This window comes from Vanellus vanellus (genome assembly GCF_965231255.1).
Source record: "Vanellus vanellus genome assembly, chromosome: 1".
Classification (NCBI taxonomy): Eukaryota; Metazoa; Chordata; class Aves; order Charadriiformes; family Charadriidae; genus Vanellus; species Vanellus vanellus.
The window spans coordinates 65,327,278-65,349,991 of NC_138905.1; the positions used below are offsets into that span (position 1 = coordinate 65,327,278).

Sequence of the window (22,714 nt, forward strand, 5' to 3'; positions counted from 1 at the left end):
AGGAAAAGAGAACATGGTTTAGAGAGGAAAACAATACTAAAAGCACAGGGGATGGAGAGGAATTTTGGCACCAAAGTATCTTCTCAAAGACTGGCCTGCATGAGATATGTTTGGTATATCCAGAGTGTATCACATACAGACTCTGTAGGTAAGGTAAACACAAGAACAGAGGTTCTCAACTCAGGATTCAAGAGGCTTTGTGTTACTTCAGCCATGTTGGTACTATCTCAGGGTGGTTCTGGACATGGGAAGATCCTGGCATTTTGCTCAGATGTCTGAAGATACGGAAGCAGGACTAGGGAAAGTGTTACCGCATACAGTCCCTGCTACGTCAGAGGATGAACCATAGCTCTATGGTGATTGCATCCACCAGACAGACATAAGGGTCTTTGCAAACAGCGAGAATCAGATGGTTTTGGAAACTGTTTAACTTGAACTTTCAGCAACTTCTGGTGTTGCCTTTAAGTGACTAAATACATGGAAAACCTTATTTAATCATCTCTTCCTCTGTTAATTAGTAGAATTTTTATGTCACTACTGCCAAAGTCTTGTCTTCTCTACAGAGAACTGGGGTGTAGAAAAATCATGTTTTCTACTTACTAAGATTTCTGCAACAGTTGGTAGTATTTCCTACTTACACATCCTTCTGGCAATCCCTTTCCCAGTTATACTGAGCTTTAAGACGTCGTCTTTTGCTTCTGCTCTTGTTAAGTGTAATTGGAAAAGGAAGAAATCAGAATTTGGTTTATATTTGCATGTGTTTAGCCTTATTTGTGTATGTGACCGCAATGCAAATAGTGTTTGTTTTCTTCCAGAATTAAGTCTCCAGCCTTTGCTGTTGAAGTGCTGAATTGCTAAGGGGTTTTAACAAGAGTAGGCACATCTGATGAGGTGGGTTTGTGTTTCTGCCCCTTCAATTTGTGGCAGAAATAGACTACATCCTGTACTGCATGTAAGATGTTTTTTTTTTTCTCACCAGTGCTTATTACCAAGTAATTTTATTATTCAGAATGTAGCTCCCTGGAGTGGATTGGGTGGGATTTTAGCTTCCTCTTTTCCCACCCACCTGCCCCCGAGCCCTCAAAAGGAGGGCTCTTAATGATTTTTGTAGCATCTCAACACCCGATGCACAGCTGAGGAAATTCACCCTGCTGACAAATTATTTTGGCAGACAGTGACATGCAAAACACTCCCCCACACCATGAGACTACAAATTGGCTTCTTTAGAGAGATCTTGCTTCTTGACTGGCATCCTGCTTTCCAAAGGGGAAATGCAAGCAGTCCACCTCTCCTCTTCTCCTTGGGGGGATTTCAAGCAACAGAATATGCACGTCCTTGACAAAGGGACTTACCTACCCGAATGTTGAAGAAGTCAACTAACTAACTAACTAGCTTGAAAATGTTTTCTCAATAGTTCCAGTAGATAAGGAGATGAAAAAGAGGTTTCCAAGTGGAATGTAAGGATTTTTTTTTGTTGTTGGAGTGTGTTTGAAGGATGAAATTGATGTTGACAGAGTATAGATAGCTGATAGCTTGCTTTTCTTTAAGTTGTTTACCGTAACAGCTATAAATCTGCTTTCCACTCTCTGGCTGATAGTCAAGGCAGAAGTAATAGAGTTCTTTCTTTTTTCTCTTCTTGTTACTACTCTTTCTTTTTCCTTTTTTTTTTTTTTTTTTCCCCCTTTACTTCCCTCCCTGATTGCTTACTTTAGTCCCTGGATTGAGAAGCAGAATCTGCTCTGAGAAGTAAAGCAGCTCCGCAGCAAAGGCGGCAGGGGAACACATCAAGACAGTCACTTCTTGTACTTTTGTCTTTCGTTTGGCTGGGTAAAAGAAAACGACATTTGATAATTTGATCTTTAGGGCCTACTGCTTTCCTGCGAGCGTCAGGCATGTGGTAACTGCACCTGGTAGAGAGTGGAGCTGACGATGCCGCCGTAGAATGTGAATATTCCTCTCTTCAGCTTTATGGAGTGGAAATAGCAGACCCACGGCCCCCAGTGACATTAAAGGCTCTGGAAGATGGCCTAGCTGGGTTTATTAGTGTGATATAGGATGACTGACAGCCTGCATTCTTCTGGGCTTGCTTTAAGCGCTGTTATAAATATAGGGTGAATATCCTCCAGCACGGCAGGCATCCGGTCTGATAAAATTTGGAAAAGAAATGAAGCTTGTCGTTTTAGGTAATACGTATGTCTGTACTTGTGTGTACTTGTTACTTATTTGTAAGAGTTGAATTAAGAAAAAAAAAAACAAACAAAACCAACCCATCCTGGTCCTAGTTTTCTGAGCATTGCACAGATATAGCAAGCCTGTGTCCATGTGCTCTGTCCCTGCCATAAGGAGCTGCCATCTGCTCGGAGAGGAGACTGGTTCTTAATGTGCTCTCTCACAGTACCAAGCTGTCTTATGAAAGCCAAAGCTAATAAGCTTCAGGGCGCGGGTGCGAAACACAGTCCTGTACATATGTAACACACATATTGGAACACACAGTGTGTCCAAGTTTTCACACTAGGACATCTCGTGCGTTCAGACTGTATTTATTGATACCTCATTCATATTCTTAAGCTCTGGTTTAACAGGCTTGCAAAGAGAATAGAAATCTAGTTTGGTAAAATAACTGCTCTAGACTATCACACCAAAGCACTACTTTGCCTGAGTGGGCAGTGTTAAACTCCAACAAGTCAAACCTTTGCTAACTTTCTCTCATTCTTCAGGTATCTGCACGTTCGGATTTCAACTATGGCTGAAAACTGGAAATTGTCAAAATATCATGCAACAAAAAGCTAGAGGCAAAGCATAGTCATCTGAAACTAGGGCGTCTTTTGAGGTTTGCAGTTTAGCGTTTTAGACTCACAAACTTCAGAGTGCTTGGATAAGGCTGGCAGCAATATTTTGACATAAGCCTTCACTTAACTCCTTGAATGAAAAGTGAGGTTGAGGTTTTTCACTGGGGCTGCTTGAAAAATATATTGGTGAGCCATTTTTTCTTGGTCGAGGTGTGCGTGAAAGAGGTTTTACTTCTTCTGGAAAATGTTGCTTGAAACAGAAAGTACCTGTGAACATGGGCTGGGTTTAATGTGCTTGGGCTGGGGAGAGGTTCTCCGGTTCCCCTGGGAACTGCTGAGGGAGAGTGAGCACGTTCCCCAGATTGTGCATCTTGGCATGGCTGCTCTGCAGCTCCTTGTCTAGGCTGTGTGTCCTACGCCCCTGGCTGCAGGCTTACATGTCAGGGTGTGGAAGGTACCATCTCTTCTTAAAATGCCTGCCAATAGATTTCTCAGGTGAGAGGAGGGACTTCTGAAAGCTTAAAAGCACTCAAATGGGAACTCAGCGCTGGGAAAGGAGCACTGAAGCCCACAGCTTTGTCTCTGTAGCTGAGACTGAGCGAGCGTTTAGCAGTTTTGGCGCAGAAGCGTGTGCATGGGAGGGAAATACACCAGGAGTGAGGCCGTAACACATAGCCTTGCTGAGGTTCCTGGCAGTGTTGATGCCCATGGGCAAGCAGGGACAGATGGACCTGGCTAAATTATACCAAGAGATGAAATCGGAGAGCCAGAGGTGGCCTACAGCCAGTGTAACCCTGACTCCTAGATTCTTGTTTCTGTGCCAGGTGTCTAAAAGTGCAGCAGAAAATGATATCTGAAACTCCCATTACAAGTTTTTATTCTCCATTAATTACTCTATAGCAGGAGTGTAAAGGGCTTGGCAGTTCTGCTCTGCCTAGGACCTGTGTGTTATGCACATTAACTGAGGTGATTTTTAAATTTTTTTTAAAGATGGCAAGCAAGTGAGGGTTGCTTAGTGCTTAGCGCTTGTGAAAATCAGGCCACGTATTTATGAACATAATTGCAAGAATCTGTTTCTGAGAAATTCCCGTATTTCTGTCTCTTTTCTCCCCAAACCACTGAAGGCTATTTATCAGGAGTCACTGGTTTGCTTTGTGGTAACAAACACACCACTTTGGGTAGCTTCTAGGTTGTTTAGAAACCCAAACGGGCCTAAGATTATTTGGGTGGTGTCTCGAGATACCAAGCAGTTGATGTGCTTCATCTCCACCTAGCCTGAGGGCCAAGTGGGTATGTGACTTCTGAATCAGAGTACTAGCACCTGATGTGCTAGTAGTGTGGCTGTCGTGGCTTTGCGGTTACCAAAATAATTCCTTTCTCTGGGTTAAATAAAAAGTTAAAGTCATAGCAAAATGATCTCTGGGTTAACCTTTTTCTGGAAAAAGTAAAAATACATAGATCTGTTGAGGAAAGAGGTCAGATGATTTGTTACCTAGTTGCCCCTAACATCTTTTTTCGCTTTTCGTGTAGGCTGTCAAGGCAGTTTGTACACCCACCCCCTTTAGTGCCTGTCCCAGGTCTCTATAATAAAGAGCTGTTTCAAACAGCATCCAGTCCCTTGACATCCAGTCTGTTGTTTCTCCAACGTATTACGAGGTGTGGCTAGATATTGCTGTCTTTCTTTTACAGTTAGAGCCACATCAGCTACTGCCTTTCCTTTGCCTTTTGCCCCCCAAATTCATCAAGAAATTGACGGGTGGGTTAGTGAGGATTTTGAAGATTTAATTCAAATCTTGAAATGGATGAATTTCATTTCAAAGAAGCTTGCATCAGGCCTTTTTCAAAAGGAATGTCTTACATTTGCCTGAGATATTTTGGTTTCATATGGTGATAAGAGAAAGAGAGGCCACGTATTAGAAAAAAACCAAACAACAAACAACTCACGATCACCCTACGGTGATTTTACTGGTCGTTTGGAAATACCTTCTTTTTCAAGGAAATAACAACCCAGCTTTTTTAGATGATGTTTTGACCTTGATTCCAAGGTAGAACTGTATTTTTCTATGAGTTATAATATCTCTCCTTTTTTTTTTAAAAATCGAGGTTAAGCATGTTTGGGTTTACATCTGATTTTGCAATAAAATCCATTATTCCCTTGTTAAGCAGCAATTCCCAAGCAACTCCTCTGGGTGTCAGCACAACTTCAGGTATAGCTGCATTGTGGTGTTCCAAGCCTTCGCTCAAAGCATTCTACAGTGGACAGAGAAATGGTAAGAGATAAAAAGTTAGACAATAATGAGAAAAGATACGGAACAATACAAAGGACATAGACATGCCTGAGACGCAGCAAGGAATACATCTGAGCTGCCCTTGTTTTCCTAAGAAGTTCCAAGCTACACTCCTGTATGTTGGACTGCTTGGGAACAGCCTGAGTCAATGGTTTATGTGCAGGTAGAGACTGGGGCTGCAGAAGGAAGTTATAAAGATACTAGAAAAAGTACCAATCTTTGCCTTTAGCAGAATTAGAAAAAATTAGGTATTCCAGATTGTTGTTGCAGATTAACAGGACATGTCCGAATGGATTTCTGCAAAATAATAAATAACTTGAATGGAATTTTTTAGATTCAAGGAGCGTTACTGGTCAGCATTTTCCCACATGCGTGAGACAGTACGGCTATTGTCTATGAGAAATATTTGAGAGGAAAGAATGACAGGAAAGCTGGGATAGTAAAAGCAGAAAGCTTTGTAGAGACACTTGTAGAACTGCAGAAAAATTTAGGTTGGGAAGGATCTCTGAAGGTCATCTAATCCAAACCCCCATTCAAAATAGGTCCCGTTAGATGAAGTTATTCAGAGGCTTATCCAGATGAGTTTTGAATATCTGCAAAGCTGGAGATTCAATAATCTCTCTGTACAACCTATTGCCCTGTTTGGTCATCCACAGAATGAAAAAATTTTTCCTAATATCCAGTCTGAATTACTCACATTCCAACTTTTGACTGTTGCTTCTCCTCCTCTTTCTTCAAGCAGACTCTGCTTCTGTCTTTGTGCCTTCCCATTAGGTAGCTGAAGGCAGCAATAAGGTTTTCCCTGAGCCGTCTCTTCTTACTGAACGAACCCAGCTCCCTCAGCCTCTCCTCATATGTCCCTCCTCATATGTCCTCACGATCTCCGTGGCCCTTTGTGGAACTAAGTCCAATTTGTCAATGTCTGTCTTATTCTCAAGTCTTACAAGTACTGAGTAGAGGGTAAAAAATCACTTTGATCTACCTTATGACTGTGTTCTTGCAAATACAGCCCAGTATGTCATTGGCCTTTCCTGTTGCAGGGAACTCTGCTGACTGACGTTCAACTTGTGCTCTCCTAACACCCTGCATCCTTTCCTGCACAGCTGTTTTCCAGCTGTTAGGCTCCCAGTCTGTCTTGTTGCATGGGTTTACTCTTCCTGAAGTACAGGACTTTGCATTTGCCTTTGTTGAACTCGCTAGGTTGCTGGTAGCCCACTTCTCCAGCCTGTCAAGGTTACTGAATTGAGCATGTTTAGGGTCAAAGTGGAAGTGTGCGGAAGGTCTCAGTAATTCTCAGGCTATTGTTTTTCATTAAGTGCCATGGCAGAAAATGGGGATGCCCGCGCTGAGCATTATCTTTAACTCTTATTGGGTGCCTCGAAGTAGGAGATGCTGAGGGACCAGGAAACTGAGCGGTTCTGTCTTTCTGCCAGTGAGATACGAGGCACTGTCTGCAGCTGAGGCTGCAGGGGACTCGCCAGTCCCAGCGGTGTTGATGCAGATTGCTAAATGCCGGGTTTTCCTCACCTTTATTTTAAAAATACTTTATGCGCTAAAAATTGTCTTCAATTACAGTCAGAAAATATATGAATAAATCCCAGTAGGGATGCCACTTTCAGTTCTGAAGAGATGTACACACAAAGTGAGAAGGAATGGGTTTAATCTGAAAGTTCTTTCCCTCTCCTCGTCACAGGCAGCTATTGTCAGGCTGAATTAGAAAGTTTGCAGAAAAACATTGCTTAAGCAGGGAAAAGGGGGAATGGTCATAAAAACCAGCAGAATTGCTGCACACAGATTGTTATTTGGCCTTTAAATTGTAAATGGCTGGTTTTAAATAGGCCTGGTGCAGATGGTTTCTGCTACAGGTTTATTGATTAAAATAGCTGCTTTACATCAGCTCCGGGTTTGTTTCTCCAGAGGCTTTTGTCTTCATGAATAATGTACCCATTTCCTGAAATTTTGTTAGAATTCATCTGCTGGAGGCTGGCTGTATTTCTCTAGGTTCCTAAGCCTCAGTTGACTAGGCTCAAAATCGTGACAGTCCCTGCCCTTCCCTCCTTAGAAATGAATGTTCCCTCTTCCACACTTCCCGTGCTGAATCAATCTAGCGCTTGCACGTTGGAGAGTGCGCTTGGAAACAGCTGTGAGCGTTTGGCTGTTTGGGGAAGGCTTATACGGTACCGAAGGCTGCCTTGGCTATACTGGGGATGAGATTTTTGCCAGCAATTGATCCAAAGCCTGTAAGAGTGAGTGAAAAAATTCCATCGAGCTTTGGATCAGACCGTTAACTCTGAGGCACAGTGCTGTTTTAGGTGGGCATGTCTCATGCCTTCGGTACCATAAGTCTTCCAATTTGCTGGAAGCGTGCGTAGGGAATGTATGAGTGGGGGCTTTTTACATTATTATTCAGGCTATTTTATGCATTTCTAAATACGGGTACTTCATTTCCCGAGAGATCCCTGTGCATTTTGCGTTAAACGCAAAAGGTACTGCTTTGCTTGGGCAGAGAGCGGTGGAACAGGCAACGCGCAGCTTCCCCTGGCAGACTGGGGCTTGCAAGTGGAGAGTGTTCTCCTCTGCAACAGGAGGAGAACACTACTGCAAGACCTACAGCAAAAGGAGGGGTACAAACATAATATTTGTCTTCCCTTTAACGAGTCACTACAGCAATAGCTCTTCATGAAGCATCTGTCAAACCCGGGCAGGGGAGAAGTCAGGTTAATGCCTTTGGTGAAAACATTTGAAATCGGGCTTCCCTTTCACGCTTGTGCACGGAAAAAGACCATTGTTGGTAGAAGAGCTAATTTAATTTTATGATTCTGGAAATGTAGCCAGTCCTAGACAATCTGGCCTGTCCTTACTCTCTTGGGTGGGAGGGAGTGGGTGATAAGCCTTTCTTTATACAATTTTACACTAAGATAATACCAAAACCAAGTAACGGTTAGTATGAAAAATAATCAATTCCATTCTGAAATGGCCAAGAACAGGATATTGCAGTGCCTGAACCTTTTTCTAAAGGTTTTCAAGGTTGGATTTGTTTTGTTTAACCAAATTAAAATACCGTCAAGATTTCATTTGGCAAAGTGTTTTGACTCAGGTGGGACCGCAGATCTTGACAGCATGTTAGTTCTTCTGAAATGTCTCTGACTTGCCTCAATTTTTTTTAAGGCATAGAGGTTGTGGGAATGATAACTTGCTTCTTTGTGACAGTCAAACACACAGCTAGAATCACACTCCGAGAACAGCTGGCAGGCACTAGGTAGATGGTTACTGTGTGAATGCTGGCAGCTGAGAGTCCTCCCTTCTCAGGTCACTCGTCTGGTGACCGGTGCTGCCACAATATATCCCTCACACTTCTTACGGACCTGAGAGAAAGATGTGTGACCGGAAATATGAGCATCCACTGGATTTTTTTGCTGTCAGGAGAGTCCCCGGTGGCTCTGGAGTAAGCGTATGTGGTTTAGAGCAGGTCATTAGACTTTGCTTCTTTCCTCCCTTAGAGCCTGTCATAAGCATGGGGTAGACCAGACAATGCATAAAATGCCCAACACTATTAGTGTGGACTTTTCAGCAGCCTCATTTCCTTACATTATAGTTACAAGCAAGACTCCCCTTGGTGTAGTTAGGCCAGTACTTGAATGGTTGGAAAATCCTTCCCTCTGCTAAAACATATGGCCTGAAATTGTAGGAGAATGTTGCAAGTCCTCGCTGCTCTTTGCCTAAATATTGTACGTCAGTAGTGGAACAAAAGAAGCCTAGTTTATTGTGGTTGAACCTTTGGTATCTCCATCGGTGGAAGCTCTCATTGAGGCTTTCCTGTGGCTGAGATATACAAAACCTCTCTTTGTGGCTTCACAGCTACATCAGAAAGTTTGAGCTTATGCTCTTTCTTTTCCTTGTGGAAGCAGGAATTGGCTCTCCAATCCCTCCGTTAACGATGGGTGAAATGAGCCGACAAGCTCAAACTTTATTAGGGTGAGGCAGAGAGGTATACATATGCATCGAGATGCTGTGATTTTACAAACTTTATTTTCTCAGGATACCAGGCTATGCAGTTACAAAAGATGCTTGATGAAGCCTTTCAAATGAAAACACTGCTAGTAGCAACAGTAGTACCTGTTAGATTTTTTTACTGTTCAACCACTGAGTTCAAGGCATGCAACAAAGGTACGTGGCAGTAGTATTTTGAAAAGTGCATAGTAATTTTGGGCAAACTAAATATGCACAAACATGTTTTTCATCCCTCCCTTCAATGTTTTAATTGAGAGGGTGGTGGTATTGTAATAATGTCTCTCCTGTTGTTGATGCTTTAAGGAACTAATGACAACTGTTTTACCAGGCATAAAGAAGAGCCAAATTATAGGATAATCTGCTCTGTTTATTTTATTGTTTCAAATAAAGACCTGAAAGGTGATGAAACTCTGAAACTAAGAAGCAAAACAAAGGAATAAATTCTACTGATGCCGTGGGATACTGCATTAACAAAGGGTGGCGAGTCAGAATACGTGAGATAAGGAACCTGGCATGGCTCCTGCATGTAAAAATATTTTTAAGTATCTAAAAATTTGCACCTCTTGATATTACACATTCTGGACTGTTTAACCTTGTAGGAAACACTGTATTGAGTTTTGACCTTCAGAAGGGTTTCTGCTGGGGGTTGTGGAGGAAGGCCTGTAACTAAGTGGTCAAAGCAGTGGGACAGAATCCCAGCGATGCCTGCTAATCCTCTGGGTCACCTGCATTCCTCCTGTATTTCCACAGACATGGCTGAAGCACAAGGGCAGAGCTGGCCTGGTTGGCAGCAGAGCAGGATACATGCCTAGGATGTTCAGCAGCAATCAGAGGATTTAATGGGAGTAGAGGATTAATTAATTCTGATCCATACAGACGCATTGGCTTCTTGCACAGTCAGAATCTTAATTAGGCAATCACATTTTTTCCTTTCACAGTGACCATTGCTCCAGCTGTGCTGTAACTCTTTCCCCTCTTTCTTTGCAAATCTCTCTCTTTTTTAAAAATAAAAATTTGCATACCTCATTAGGAGTGTTTCCTTCTTTTCCTTCCATCTTTCCTGTTTGCATCTACATATTTGCATATCTGCGTCTGATGTCCTGTAATTCTTCAACCTTCATTTTCAAACCGCTGTTATGAAATGAGATCACGACTCCTTCCTTGGCTCCATTATTCCTCTAAATCCAGGGTTCCTAACCCTTCTTTCCTGTCCCCCCTCCAGCCCCCAGCCCCTGCTGACTCAGTTAAATATATACGTGCTCTTTTCCTCTTTGTTCCTTTTTTTCCCTTCACCCCTCTGTGGCTGCTTTTCTTATTGTCAGCTTTGATCTGTTTGCTGGCAACACTAACATTTTTAAATCTTTAGTAATTTGTTCTTTTTTGTACCTTGGTGCAAAATTAAATATATCTTGGAAAGGAAGCATGACTTGTCCCATTCCCTGCAGGAACAAACTCCATGTTACCTGGGTGGGAAGGGTATAGATGCAGTTGAAAATCTTTGTTGGGTAAGTGCTGAGGCAGTGGTCCAATCTGCTCTGTGCTGTCAATTTGGTGTAAATAAGTAAGGCATATCTCAGATTTGGCTGTACAGTTAACCCCAGTTTTGTTAAGCCAAGCTACTGCAGCAAAGGGAAACATGAAGGGCCAATACTTTACACCTCTTTATGTTCCTTTGTTGTGGGTGCTGACCAAAACGATGAGGAGTGTGATCCTGAGTGATGGGAGATGTGACACAAATGTCTGGAATTCAGTGGGGACCTTCTGTTCATCAGCAGAGGCACTGCGAGGTCCCTCATCCTTTATAACTCCTCACTCTCTTGGTGTATTATCAGAGACTTAAGCCACTGGTTAGAGTATCCTGTAACTCTTGTGTTGTTCCTGTTATGTTGCTTTTTACTGTACTTACATCTGTCCAGACCTTTTTTCCTTTCTTTTTTTTTTTTTGTCTGTTTGTGTTGCTTTTATGCTCTCCACCACATTGACTCATGGTAAGAAAAATGGCTACCTTAATGACTGCAAGTTCCTCTGAAGCTATAATTTCCTCAACCACCCCTAGCTGTGAGGTTTCCTCCTGAGCCACGCTTAATTATGGACCCTTCAATAAACTCTGAAGGATTGGGACTTTCTGAACACTAATGATGTCGGCTATTTCCAACAGTAACAGTAGTAGATAAGTTCTTTGCCAAGTACCTACAGAAACTCTTGGCATGAGTGCTCGACAGTGCAGCTGCCAGCTGCTTTATGGACGTGCCTCCATACAGCCACTCTGGTCTGCAGAACCTGCTCTCTGTCTCTGCCCTTTTCTGCCCCTTTCTTCTCAGATGCCTTCCAGCCCTCCCTTCTAAGTTAGCCCAAGAATAAAACCTTCCAATTCCGCTGTATTCTATTCCCCACAATAAACTGAACCTTATTTGTGGCCTTTCCATACCAAAGATTGACTGGACTTTGTTATTTTATTCCAGGTCACCGGTCTCTTCAGAAGATCAAGGTAAGATGTGTTTTATAGATATTAATAGCATATTAAAAATGAGACTAAAGACTAGCTGTAAGCTGTGTTTTAACATAGTTGTGGTGGAGAAAAATGATTTTGATGTTGCTCAGACTTTGTTCACCCCTAGACATCAAGTGCTTGCTCGTTTAGTTCAGGCTGACAGAAGTTAAGCCTGTGTTGAGTTATTTGTAAAATGAATCTTGCTCCAGCAAAATGAACTATTGCAAGAGTTTGCAATTTATTCACAGGACTGCATAGGGCTTCACCTATGAAAAATTACGTGTGGGCTTAAAGGGCGATATATGGTTTTCATGAAGATGAGCTGATTTATTATGATGCTTATAGGACAGAACCTTTGTAGCAGAGCAGAGTGGATTGTGTTTAAAGGCTTGAACCCAAGTTATCTCAGGTAAACACTAAAATCAGTCTGGTAGCATGGTGTGGAATTTAGTACCATTAGGAGCTTCTACATGTAAAAATCTTGTGGCTTGAGTAGCAAGAGTTGCACGTTATGGTAATGTACTTACTCTGAAGGAGACTGAAGGATCTGATCTTTCCCTATGGACTAAAGAGGGAGTTTGCAGTAACTAACTGTTTAATAACTATGACCTGCTTAGGTGCTTAGACATAGGTGGTATAAATATCCTTCTAGAGTGCACTAAAGTATGGCTGCATTGGTAGTGAAATCCAGAGGCGTATTGCAAGTGAGGTAGTAATGGCACTGGCAGAGCTGCACAAGGAATAGAAAAAAAAAAAAAAAAAAAAAAGATGAGATTGTAACTGAGAGGGGAAGTTCATCATGTAGCTCTGAATCTAGAGTACTGTTTTGGACCACAAAAGAAAAAAATAATCTATTTTCTTATGTCATTCAATTTGTATGCAGTTATACAATCTGTAAAATTTCTAGACAATACAATAAGTATTATTCAAGAAGGGTCCAGATTGGGAATAGTAAGGACTATTGCAAATGGGCATGTAAGGAGGTCTGAGCCTGGAAGTATGTCACTAAAGTATGTGCATGTTTGTCTCACTAAACATGTCAGACCAGAGATATATCTAGCCCATCTAGTCCATGCCTAGTGCCCAATAGCAGTGGATCCCCTGACACATAAGAGTACGAGAATGGTAGTAGTATATGGTTTGAATTTCCTGGTGGACCCTATCAACTTCCCGTAACTTACAGCTCATTGACTTTGTGAACCAGAGGCAATTTTCATGTGTAATAGTTCATCTGCTTTTTACCATGACCACAGCTTCTTAATATAAAGTACTGGACACTTGTGAGAAGTTAACTGTATACCCCATTTCTCCAGCCCTCAGAAGAAATTTGAAAACATTATGGTCTAATATACTATTTCAGGACCGGGACTCAAGCTTCTTGTCAGTGCATAAGCTTGTTAGTGATAGACTACTTTTGCTTTTTCATTTCCCTTGCATTTATTCTATTGCTCCATTTTTATATGTTAATGGAACAACAGACAGTGTAAATGTATTTCCTCATATATCTTTATACTTCAATATTTCCTGCTGTCATAATGCTTTCCTTCTTTCCACTGTTTTTATACTGTTCTAGTTTTTCACAAAATCTTTCTCTTTGCCATCTACCATCTGCTGCCAGATCTGGGTCTGCCTTTTCAGGTTTGATAAACATCTCTGAATAGTCTCTTCCTTCCTTTTCTTCCCTTTCTCCCATAAGAAACCTCCTCTGAAGTGTAGAGTGAAAGGCCTGTGTTCCCTTGACCAATTAGAGACATGATAGTGCTAGTTAGAAGTTTTGTGTGGAGTGTCTAACTAGATTTTTCATCCATGTAAATATGTAGGAGCTTTTCTCAAACACAAAAGATTTTACATGCCCCAGTGGCTTTTCGGAAAGAGAGGTCCAATACTCTCTCCCACTACGTGGCATACAGACCATGGTAAACAACCACAGTACTAGAGAGAAAACATGACAGAAGTGCTGTAGCACAAGCTGTTTTGAGCCTAGGTGCTTCTCAGACCATTTTATGCATATGTGGAAGCATCTAAAATTAGGCTTGGATCTGAAATCTCTTATCTAAACAAAAAAAGGGAGGGTCCAGGGCAGAGCTGAAAACCTATCCCTGAATTGCCTGTCTTTTATGATGTTTATGCAGAACTCCTCTGGTGTATTTTTCTTGAAGTAGGTATCCAGGAGTCATTTTGAGACTCTTATTTTCGTTAATAATCAGTACTCAACTGTGTGCCTATTCAAGATGTTAAACATTCATATGCAGTTTTATAAGGCAATAATGCTTTGGGGTGCACAATGGGGCAAGATCCAATTATAGAATAACCTACCCTCACTGACATAGCTCTATGTCCTGTGTTTCAGCTGCTCTTCTCTATTATGGGGCACCTTTTTAGTGCTGATTTTCTGATGACGTGATGTGCTGGCCATTACTGAGAAAAGGCGCTTTTCTTATTTATGTTGGATCTTTTGTTTTACCTTCCCATTTGGTTCCCGATCTTTGTTTTATCTTCTTTAGTCTTCAGTCCTCAATTTCTTGAGGACTGTTCTCCTGTTTCTCTGTGTTTCTTTCTTTCCATCATCCTTGTCTCCCTTTTCAAATGTCTCTTTCCTCTTGACCGTGAGGTTGCATTCTGCATATGTTCTTGCACTGTGCTCCTCACTTTGATTTCTGAATGTCCTGCTTCTCCTCCGTGTGGACTGCCCGCTTCAAGCACTAGTTGCAAACAGTTGCTGTAGCATCTGTAGTGTAGCAACAGAGTTGCTACCAGAATTAGCATCTAATGTGAGTGGCACTTCCATTAATCCCTGACAGGACAATGCATTATGCTGTCTTGAAGAGAGGGTGAGGATAAAGCACCATCTGTCTGGGACTGGGCATCTACTGAACAATTGTAACAGCACACAATGCTCCTTGTTGTGGACACGAGTTAAAGGCACCTTTATCAGTTGCAAAACAGAGCCATTTTAATTGGCACAGAAAGAGAAACAGTACTGCTAGAAAATCCAAAGCTTCAAAAGAAAAAAGACAAACCTCTTAAAGACTTTAGAAGGTTAGAGTCTTTGTTCTTGGTACAGGTAGTTAGGAAATAGATAACTAAAGTGTGAAATGCATCTTCTTATTTCCTTTTTTTTTTAATTAAAAAAAAAACCAAACAACAAGAAACCACAAAAAGAGCAGAAAAAAAAACCCCTAATCCCCAAATTCCCTGACAGACTGACAAAATGGAACAAGCTAAGTAAATACCAAAGCATAGTAGTTTAGCAGAGTATTAGGGTGATGGTTGTGAAGAATGAAATGGGGAAGGGCTACCTGTTCAGTCAGGTGGGCCCTGGTGCAGTTACATGCCTTGCAGCCTTGGAGGACAGTGGTCTTTCTTTGGGAGCTGGGACTAGCTGAGAGTCAACATTGGGCAGGGCCACAGCAGATCTGGAGGATGTCATGAGGGAGGGGGGACAGGGAGGTCCCCTGTTAGTAAATGGTACCACCTGCTGTATTTTCACTCTGTGAAAATCCCGGTCTTATGCTCAGAAGGCCTGAAGCTGTTGGAAGTTATGGAAAGAAACCATATCCATTGTTTCTAGATCAGGTATGCTACTGTGATGGCCAGTACACAGTCATTCCCTGGTTATCGTTGGACCCTTTCTTCATCCAGCACCTTTCAGTAATGCACTGTACACTGTATGTATGCTAGACCATGCCCTGCCCACTCTTATCCGCAGCCAGCCTGCTGAAATCTGGCTACAAATTTTCCTATGCTAATGCATTGAATAATATTCTTATATTTTGCGTTACCTTTGGTCTGGCTTCATTTGGGTTATCTTTACCATTCTTTGGTTACCCTGTGTAACTGAGTTGGCTGTTCTTCATCATCACCTGAGCAACGGAGGGAAATGCTCTTAAAAAAGTACGAGTTCCATTTCCATTTCAGTCTTCTGAAAAGAAAAAAACAAACCCACAACAGCAAACTCTTGAGCGGTCTGTGGACATTAGCATGTTTATTTATCTAAAGACAACTTGGAGCTGATGTAGCTCAATACTTGTTTGCCTAACTTCAAACAGAGGAACCTTGTTTTTGATGGAACTACTCAAAGTTTCAAGTGACTGTACTAATGCATCTCAAGTAGCAGTCAACCCCACTGCTTAGTCCTTATACATCTGAGTTGCATTCTGATCTGAAGGTAGGAGGTTCCAAATATTTGTGTCTCTGGTCTCTTGCTCTTCTTGTTTCCCTACAAACCCATGAAACTGGGCTTTTTGCCTTGTTTGCTTCTAGCAGACATGCTGTTTTGCTGCATTAGCATAATTTCTAGCAAGCTCTGCTGTGATTAAACTCCGTTGTTTGTTTTCTTTTTTTTTTCCTGCAATAGATTCCAAATTCATGAGGGAATAGGGGACAACTGAGAAATTAAGACAAGAGGAAAATATATTCAAAAGAGAAATTTTGGAGACAGTTATTGACGATGTCATAATATGATACAAAGGGTGAAGATGAAGGACAATATTTCTGCTTTGGAAAGATGAATGGTGATACTCAAAGATCTTTCAGATTCTGGCAGATAGTGGTTCCATGATGACACTTAGAGTCATACAGTCTGGATATCCTATCTTCAGGAGGGATTTGTATAGAGCCAGGAGTGCGTTAGAAGTGAAGTGGGTTTGAATGGTGAGCTTCAAATTAACCTCTACTAGAAGAGTTTTCCACAGGGATTGCTTGGCCCAGGTTCAAACTGGAAGCTTGGAGTGGGGGGATGTAATTCTGTTTCTGGCTATCCCTCTGGATGGAGAGAGCAGCTATATAAATTATAAGGATGGGAGTGATCAAATGCGTCCATGGAAGGCAGCGGCAGCACTTGCTTTGCAGTACAGCAAGCTGTACAGCAAAATGCTATGCTATGCAGTGTCTGCTCCTGCCTTGTAGGCAAAATGTGCTGTCCATTATGGTATTTGCTCCAGTGCTGTCTGCTCCATTAAAGAGAGGAGGTCTGAACCCATGCAAGAGGAAGATGGCTTTAGGATCCCCAGAAAAGGGCACAAGAGCTGAGAACACTTCCTGGGACCTCCAATACATGGGATTTCCTGTTGTCCCTGGTGGTCTGTGGGAACATGGACTTCACTCTCTCAACAGCCTTTCTGCTTTCTGGATCCACTCCCAATGGTCTTGCTAGTCATAGTCTGCAAAGGGACATTCTCCTCAAGAGTTTTTTAAGCATCATGCCATTCTGAATAAAAAGGACAAGCAGGGAAATACAGATGAACCCAAACGTCTCAGTGCTGATAGAATTAAAAAAAAAAAAAAAAATTCCTTCAAAAGACAGAGTGATGGCTTCGTGCAGCTCCAGCTGAGAAGATATGTTCTTCAGGGTGATGTTGCAGCTGTTTACCTAGCAACAAATTGAGATGTCTTGGAATGCTTTCTCTGAACAAATCAAAGACAGTACAGTGAGGGGGATCCTGACTGCAGGTATTTATTTTGATTAATTAGCCACTTTGGGAAGAAAGCCCTCCCAGATAGTGTCTTGAAAGCATGTCTGTGACCAGCTGAGCCAGCAGTTGTTTGGGGATCCGCTCTGAGTTTGTTCGTTTGCTTTTCAGCTCAGCAATGGAGAGCCGTGGTACACATAGCAAGAGAAAGCATTCTGTCAAAACACTTCTCCAGGGCTGAGGGAGGTCATCTCTGCCCAAAACCTTTAAAAGGTGCCTGCACCCCACCGCTCATCACATCTAAGCAGGCAGAGGGGTCAGTAGGCAACTCAAAGGAAGACATCTGGCAGATGTGGACATCTGAATGAGTAATAGAGGAAAACTGGGGAACATTTGTTTCCAGGTGGCCACTGCCGTTATCCCTTTCCCAGCAGGAGGAACTAGGAGTAAGGAACGTGTTGTTTGAATCAGGGGACCTATTTTCAAGCAGAAGCCCTGGGTAACCTTGCAACCTACTTTGCTCCTGTTTTTTGTTTCTGATGGAAGCTGCTAGTGGTCAGGTAGGAGTGGCAACTTGGTAAAGTAAAACAAACAAAAAAAACCAAAACAATTCGCTCCATCCACGGAAGGCTGTGGCCAGCAAATAAATCCTTGAACTAACTTTCAGATTATTCAGTTGTACTGTGAAGCCCCAGCTTGTTGAGGAAGAGTTACATAGATATTGCCAGGCAAAGGCACTGCAGCCAACCTTGCAGCGGCAAAAGTATGAAGGCAGCGTGGTAGGAGTGCCTGTGATAGTCAAGTCAGGGAAGGGGGGGGAACAGTGTGGCCTTTTTATTTTAAAATAAAAAATAAGTAATTGCTTAATTATTTTACCTAGAATTCTCTTCCTGCCAAAGTAATACCAGTCTATTGATAAAGTGGCTGCATTAGTCAGCCAAAGTCTTCCTTGCCTTGTGTTCTCACTTGATCTGAGACATTTTCCTCCACCACATTACTCCTGAAAATGACATTAATTGTTCCTGTCTTGGCTTAAAAATAAAAATGGTGGAAGGGAAAAGGGAAGCAAAAAAGTGAAGGTGTCTACCAGATGGTACTTAGTTTATCTGTAACCGTTCTTTGGGTTTTTAGACCATTTACAAAGAAAGTCCTTTTTCTTTACAGTCATCCCTTCCTTTTGTAAATTTGAGTTAAACGGTCTTGCAGGAAAAGTTTGGCATTAGAGTCTGAATACTTCCACTCCCAACTATCAACTGCACTCTCAGCTTAGCACCAGTGCCACGTAAACAATTCAGGGTGGACTCTAATTGGCATCAAAGTACCTTTAAACTAGTCTGACAGTGCAAATGGGGCCTTAAAGGCAGCTTGAGTGTAATTTACATCTGCTTGAAAGCCTCTTTATCTTTCCAGAGTCGTATGAAGGGACTTCTGTGTAAGTGAGAATTTAGCCTTTCTTTCCCTCCAGCAAGCCTGTGTGGTTATTTTTACTTCCTTTTTCTTCTCTAAACAGTGGTTTGATGCTGTGTGTTGTTTGAATCCAAAACTCTTAAAAGGAAAAGGCTTGTAATGCATATTTATAACCACCTGAGTAATGGATGATTTTTTTTTGCATGTTAAAATTTTTGTCTTATTCCCAAGTTAGTCAAAACTGTGTCAGTTCTCTCCTTTGAATCTGCAGAGGATGGGATGCTTTTGTAACTGAAGAGCAACCCACAAACGTTTAGGAGGGTTTTTTACCTCTTTGTGCAATCGTAGAAATAGATGTTATTGAGGTATGACTTATTCAGAGGGCCGGCACGCTTCAAAAGTGTCTCTCAAACCACAGGAGAATGTGTGCTTATGCACGCCTTTTCCCGTACAGGTGGATTAGCGCGAGATGCTGTGTGAAGGCCTTCATAATATTCCCCTTGCTGAAGAGTCATCAGACGTCTGTGTCTGGCTGCTGTTCAGCTGATCTGCTTTCGAGCTTTTAGTTGCAGCAGGTTGCCGCACTGTCGGTTTTCTTGGTCTCTTGGGAGCATTTTGAGCTCTCAGGCTCTTTATTTGGTTTTCTTTCATGGGAGTAGTGCCTCACAGCACTGCTGTTGTGAGCTACCTAGACTCGTGCCATCGCTCTAGGATTCCCTAAGAAGCCTAAGCCTTTCCTAAAGCTGAAATCCTGTGGGGAAATCTTGTTTACCACCTGTTTCTTTAGGATAGTGGCAGCAAACAAATACAGTTTGGAAAAAAAATTTAAAAATCAATGACTCTCTACTGTAGCCAGCACAAGAGGGACTATGTTCTGGGCAGGAAGCCTCTAAACTGCATGTTTCTCTAAACTCTGCCTCTAAATTGCTGTCATATTTCCATCGTGGTTCTTATGCAGTCTTTGGGCTGAGGCAGAACTCCTGCCTCAGGTCCAGGAACCGTTTGCCATTCCCCATTCCCATGCCAGACAGCTCCTGCATGTGTAGACCGCCAGCACCTTCCTTCTCATGGCTGATGTCAGATTAGAAAGAGATGTTGCTGACATATAGAGCTAGGCTTTCTAAAACAGCTAGAAACCTTTTTTCTTTTTTAAGCTATGATTGCATTTATAAGTTGCTGTCTCTTCAGGCTTATAGGCAATCAAATCCCCCATCAAAATGCCCCTTGTGTAGTTATAATGCAGCCTCTTTCTTAAGCATTGAAATGTGAGACTGGTTGTCCTGGTTTGTCAGCCCTCTTTTTGCTGAAGATGTTCCATTTTGATTGCTCAAACCCAAAGTTTAAAAAATTGTGCAAAAATATTCCATTTGGTGCAAGATATTTTTTCTTTTACTGTATGTCAGCTTTTGTTCAATGTGGTGGTAACAATCAGCATACAAAGAAAACAAGATGGAAGTTAACACCTGACACCAATATACCCAAGAGTCTTATCAGCAGCAGCACTACTAAGCTTTATGATCAGGCAGATTCCTCATCAGTACATGGACTGTATTTACAGGGTAAATGGACATTGCCATGGATGGAAATACTTGACACAATTATGATTTAGCAGCGATTCAAAATTTATTTATGATGTGAGGTAGATAAAGAGGTTGAATTTTAGCAGCACTTAATCATTAACTGATTTAAAGATATACAAAATGATTTGATAAATAGTTGAACAGCGATTTAATTACAAAGATGACAAAATTCACACTAACTTACTATAATGTATCCCAAATCAGTACATACATATATAAGCAAAATTACATACCTCAAATTAATACATATACATATAAGCACAAGCATATAAGCGCGCGCACACACACACAGAGGTCTCTAACTGCTGGAATAAAAAATCCCTTAGTAGTGGGCGACTCTAAGGAGCCAAAGGGTACCATGTCTAACTCCTGCGTGTGCACGGACAAATGAAAGAACATCCATGTCCATAAAAGCTAATGTGTATATATAGGTGGAGATGTGGATGAAAGAGAAGCTAGCCTATAGTTAAAAATTTCCCTTGTCCTGAGTTTAGAATAAATATGCACAATGCATCGGCATTCCTTAATGGATGATAACTGAGACTCGAGAGGGGTTGACTTGCCCTGGTCTTCTAATCCTCGAGGTGTCAACCTGAGCCGTGTCCCAACTCAGGGGAGGTACTGGCCACAGCCTGCTGTGATCCAGAAGAGCTCAAAGGGTCTTGCTAGAATCACTACTTATAGGATCCAAGATAATTGACTTTCGTCAGGTACTTTTCCACTCCAGCCTGGCTCAGACAATGGGATATTCTGGTACTTTTCACCCGTTATGCAAGCCCAGAACTTGCTAGATCTTGCGTCCTGGTATCTCCCTCTCTTTGGCCACAATCCATATATTGTCAGGAGTGGTCAATTATAGTTATTATTTTCAAATGGTAGGAGTTATGGGATCCTGGCACAGTAAGGGGTTGCCATAGTGTTCTGGTCCATTGCTTTCCACCTTTTCTTTCTTTCATATTAGACCATTATGTAGCGTTCTGGTCCATCGTATTTTTAAGTGGCCCAGGTGAGGAGGAAATTGGGCTAAGTATCGTCTGGCCTGAAGGGGGGCGTTGGTGGTGGTGTTGCACCACCACAGACATGAAATGGACCTTTTTTCCCTGAACACAGCTTTTCCTGGGCACAGCTGTAAGGAAAAATTCAGTCCTGATCGCTATGATAGGATCAAATATTTGTGTCCTTATCTTGGCATAAGTTGTGCACTGTTACAACAAGCTCCAAAGGGGGTAAGTGTCCTTCATAGGAGCTGGGTGCAGCTTTTTTTGGCCCAATCAGTTAGCCTATATTCAGGGACCTTGGCCCCCTTCTATCAGGAGGAAAATTTGGTTGTAAGAGTCAAACAGCTGTTTGATGTAAAGTCCTTTTTCGGTGAACACAGAGGAAGTGATTTTCTTGTGCAGAAGTTCAAGCAAGTCCGCATAGTGAACGTCTTGCTTTTGCTGCTTTTAGTTTTGCTAGCTTTTTGTCTCTTCTATACCCACACAAAGCTTTAACCATTTATTTCAGGGTTTTTTGCCAGCATCAAGGAGACCCCTCAACCCACAAGACTTAACTTCCATTTACTTTTTCATGGTCTTCAGTAGTTGCTTCCAGTACTTGCACGTGCATAAAATACATGAAGAAACATTTAATTGCTCCTTCCACTCATCTTAGCTTCAAAGAGAAATGTTTAAGCATCATCAGGTTTGGTGAGACTTGAGACTATTTGTAGATTGAAGACCTGTGAGCTCACAGTCATTCCAACAAAGCGTTATTAATTTTGTAATTTGATTTCTCAGTTATGTAGACAGTTTGGCATATGTATTTTAAAGGGTGGTGGTTTGTTTTTTTGTTTTGTTTTGGGTTGTTTTTTTTTTGTAACTTTAAATGCAGATAAAATATTGGGAGGAGGTAAGGGGTTTGTAAAAGCTCAAATGAAGACATTCACAACCTTTCTTCAACATCGATCCCTAAAACTTTTCTATGGGACCGGCAGACCCTTCAGAAATGTCAAATGTATGTGCTGCTCTATATCTTAGATGCTTTTTTCCATAGTCATCTCTGAAGGGAAAAAGTCCACAAACCAATTCCCAATGGCGCCCTCCACCCCTTTCATCTACAGGCCAAGGTTGAAGATCATGGCTAGAGTAGAAAAAAAAGTCAGTTCTGTACATTTCTGGGTAACTTATATTACCGTCAGTTTTTCATGTTAGATTTGATCTTTACTAGATTGTACAAAGCTATTACAAGCAAATTGTTGTTTACAGAGAAAAGAATGCATTTCTGAATGATAATCTATACGGACTTACTCTCACTTGAGAGCATAGCTTTTTGAGTGATTGAAATAGAAGTTATTATTGATTTCTATAAAACTAGTGGGAAATTAAAACGAGGGCTTGTTTTCTTATAATTTCTGTAATGCTGATCTTTAACAGCTCAGAAGACTCCAGCTGTGTAAAAGCACTCTTCTAGTCAGGGTCAGCTTTTAACTTCTCAATGTGTAAAACAGTAATTACTTTTAATTTCTGACTCTATGAATTTCACAGTCTACAACAGCGGTAAAGAGCTGGAAACGTTCTGGAAGCTAATGATAGGCCAAGTTAAGTTTAATAACTCTCAAGAAATTTGATGATGTCACCTTCTGCTGCAGTTTCTTCTTCATTATCAGCTCAGCAAGGTTTGAGCGAGGTAGTATTTCATGAGGTGTTCCTTAAGAGTTCCCCTGAGTAAGTCCAGCAGGAGATGGTGGTGGACACTG

General features: G+C 41.7%; 1 protein-coding gene across 3 annotated transcripts in view; it reads left to right on the forward strand.

Annotated features, from left to right (window-relative positions):
• Positions 1 to 22,714, forward strand: part of DGKI (diacylglycerol kinase iota) — a gene marked incomplete at its 3' end in the record, with an annotated part of 112,784 nt that overhangs the window by 71,700 nt on the left and 18,370 nt on the right. For all 3 annotated transcript variants that reach the window (XM_082485446.1, XM_082485448.1, XM_082485447.1), the window contains one exon: positions 11,551 to 11,576. In XM_082485446.1, coding sequence (XP_082341572.1) covers positions 11,551 to 11,576 — 26 coding nt within the window. The remainder of the gene's footprint in view (positions 1 to 11,550; positions 11,577 to 22,714) is intronic.